Source organism: Grammomys surdaster, unplaced genomic scaffold (assembly GCF_004785775.1).
Source record: "Grammomys surdaster isolate TR1022 unplaced genomic scaffold, NIH_TR_1.0 130, whole genome shotgun sequence".
NCBI classification, from domain to species: domain Eukaryota; kingdom Metazoa; phylum Chordata; class Mammalia; order Rodentia; family Muridae; genus Grammomys; species Grammomys surdaster.
The window spans coordinates 7,476,748-7,480,187 of record NW_021604588.1 but is presented as its reverse complement, the minus strand read 5'-3'; the positions used below and the strand labels follow the sequence as shown (position 1 = coordinate 7,480,187).

Genomic DNA, 3,440 nt, shown 5'->3' with positions numbered 1-3,440 from the left:
AGAAAGGAAGAAAGAAAGAAAGAATTTAATTCCACTTTCTTTGAAACCAAGAATGCAGTGCTTGTTTAAAAAAAAAAAAAGTAATGGCTGATGAAATTTTCCAGCCCTTGGCATGTTGGAGGAGGGGCTGTTGGGAAAGACAAGCCAGCACACCAACTTCTCTGCCTTTTATGCTAGCAGTTCACTTATTACTGATTCAAACCAATTCTTTCTGGCTTGGTTCCCATACCCCAAGTATTCTAAGTAGAAAGGAAGGGGGGATATTGCCACGCTGTTGTAAATGCATGACTTCACTCATTCTACCTACATGGATTCCCTGACTTAGGCATGAGCCCTGGATATACACAATGAGAAGTTATCAAAGGGTTCAGCTTATTCATTTGGATTCTGATCTAGCAAGAAAAAAAAAACCTCATAATTTTGAAATAAATTTGTGTTTAACATATCCCTCTCTCTTTTCCTTCCTTGTGGCTGCACACAGGGGAGCAACAAAGTAAGTTCTCTGTCCTAGCACCGCTCTTCTGTCTCTCCTGTGTCCCCAGCCCCTGCTCCTGCATGCGGCCTGACAAGTGTGATTCTGTGCATGTTGGGATGGCCACCCTCTGCTGGCCATGACATGGATCATATGGGGCATGCAAATGTCGGGGGCAATGTGTGTGGATGGCCACGGTGGCTGCTCTGTTTCGACCTTTCGGAAGGGAAATAAGTTATGTCTTCAGCACTGGTTATGAGACATGTCAGAGGGCTCACTCAAAAGAAAAAGACCAACTCCAAGAGCAAAGGAATGGTGACGATCTATCACAGAAGGGTTCACCAGACCGGTGGAACTCCATGTAGCTGAAGATTTGACCCCCAAATCAAAGCTTGCACAGTTATAAAAACCCCTTAAAGGGCAGCATGGCAGGCTTTGTTGGCAAAACTGAAGTAGATCCATGCACTGGCTTTGAAGGGGCCTTAAAATGAGGAAGGAGGGTGGGGTCAGCCTTTGACTTGGCTTCTATATCCTTGATGAATTCCAGCTGCGTGGAAGCGAGTGAGTGTGGGGAGGCTGGGGGGAGGCTGACCGTCTGTATAACGGGCAACACACAGGAACGGTGCAAGTTGTTTTAATGTTCTTGTTACAATAGATAAATGAGAAGATGCTGCTTCATGGCATTGCTAGTTTGGTTAAATTTTCATGTGACTTTCCCAAAAGCTTCTTCCCACTTACTTAGAAATATCAGAGTAATATAGTTGGGGAAACTATAGCAGGCTGATCTTCCTTATTGTTGTTTTGGGGTTTCTTGTTTTGTTTTTCCTTCATGTAACGGTCGTTTATCCTACCAGGTGGCCCGCTTAAAATGGCCCTCAGTGGATACAATAGGAATGGAAAGGAATCCGTTATATAAGAGTTGGCCTGCATATCTAAAGCAGCTGGAATTCATCAAAATTGCTATTCATAAGCCATATGTATAGAATGTAAAACAAATGTGGGAAATATTTTGCAGTTTAATTTGGTGGAATGTGTTATTATGGAGTAAATTGACAGAGATGGCTGGCACTAAAAAATGTGTCACTTCATAAATTTATACTCTGATATAACTGCTCATGACCCAGGCAATGCTATTTAATAATGTTAAAATATTGCCAGAAATGTAAAAGATCAGCATCTGTGGAGGAGGAAAGAGGTGAACTTACATCATTTATAGTACACTTTTAAAAGAAAATAGCAGGTAACTTAAAAGAAATTAAAGGCTTCTTCCACAAAATGAAAGATAGTATTTCTAAATAATACCTCGACTCTTGGGGATAAATAATTAGGCAAAATGTGAAACTCATGTTTTAATTCTTATGGCATTTCAGTTCTTGAATTGTAAGTATTTTATCCTGATCATTTGTGCTACAGTAGACCTCTGTCTGAAACTTCATGTGTTGTATATGTTACTTGAAAACAAAACAGCCAACCATCCAATCCAACCAGTCATCAATGCTCTGGGTTAATTGTGCATACACTAATAGAGAACCAGCTGCTGACATTTGGAGAGAGGCTAACTCTGCTCACTAGAAGAGCATCCATGATTGGTCTCTTTCTAAGCAGTTCAGGGATGGCTTAAGTGCTTATAAAATCACATACATGCGCACACACACATACACACACACACCATGGCAAGAGTTACCATTTGTCATATCTAGTTTTGAGAAGCTCTTTTGGCTCATGGCTGCTACAGTGGATATAATTCGCTGTTTTTTCAACTCATTAGATATAAGGGATTGAGAAAATATAAAAAAGAAAATTGAGGCTGGAGTGGGGTGGCTCAGTCTGTAAAATGCTTGTCTTGCAGGCACAAAGACCTGAGTTCAATCCCTAGAACTTATGTAAAAAAGTTGGACATGGTGGTATGTTTGTAATTCCAACACTTGGGACATAGAGACAGGCAGATTCCTGGGGCTCTTTGGACAGGAGCCTAGTTTACCTGTTGAGAACAGGCCAATGAGAGGCTCTGTTTCAATAACTAAAATGGATGGTACCTAAGGAATTATATCCAAGGTTGTCCTTCAGCTTCCACATGAATACATATCCATGTACATATACTCCCCACACTCATACATACATATACACATACCCACACACATGTGCACACATATAGTCTAACACATACACACGCACACACACACACACACACACACACCTCAAAAATTGTAAACTGTTGTTCATTAAACCTTCTAGAGTAGGGCTGCAGGACCTCAGGGCCTCCACAGTCAGCAATGTACAGCATGAATATCTGGTACAGCAGTGTGGAGGAAGTTGGTTGAAAGTAAGGCTCTCAGAAACACAAGTGCTCGCTGCTTTGATTTGTAATTGAAGGATGGATACTTCAGTGGTGTTGGTCTTTATTACCCCATGCCTTATTTTTTAATTGTTTATACTATGCATAAGTGGTAGTTTGTGAAAAATACGCTAATACTTTTAAAATGCGGTCATACTCCTGACCAGAGACTCTGGCACGAACAGAGTCTCCTCAAATCTCAAGCAGCACATCTGTATGCTATTTTCCTGTAGCTTAGAATTTCAGTGTAAATGGAAAACACTGCAAGCCAAGCCGTGCTGTCTCCAGAGTATAGATCTGGATTCTTTAGAAGGAGAATGTGAGATTCGTCTTTCCTGTTCTCATGTTGGAATGACTGCTCTGAGTTGTCCCTAAGGCAACATACCTGCCATATAGGAGAGCCAGCTGTAAAGTATGGCTCATTTCAGATGTGAGAAGGCTGATTGTTTACTGAGTGCATGACATTTTAGCATTCAGATGTTAACCAGATCCTAAGGAAAGTAAACTCTTTTTAATTAACTCTCTTTATGAGCTCAAGGGACTCATCTTCCTACACACAGTAAGTGTAGCACATACCCACCTCTAGGCCCACATAGAATCCCCCCACATGCCCACATAGAATCCCCCCACATG

General features: G+C 41.3%; 1 protein-coding gene across 5 annotated transcripts in view; it reads left to right on the top strand.

Annotated features, from left to right (window-relative positions):
- The window catches only part of Dnm3 (dynamin 3), a 459,396-nt gene that overhangs the window by 373,362 nt on the left and 82,594 nt on the right, over positions 1–3,440 (top strand). Inside the window, exon 17 of one of the 5 annotated variants that reach the window (XM_028757948.1) lies at positions 482–493. The exons of the other annotated variants lie outside the window; for them this stretch is intronic. Coding sequence (XP_028613781.1) covers positions 482–493 — 12 coding nt within the window. The remainder of the gene's footprint in view (positions 1–481; positions 494–3,440) is intronic. 5 annotated transcript variants of the gene reach the window in all.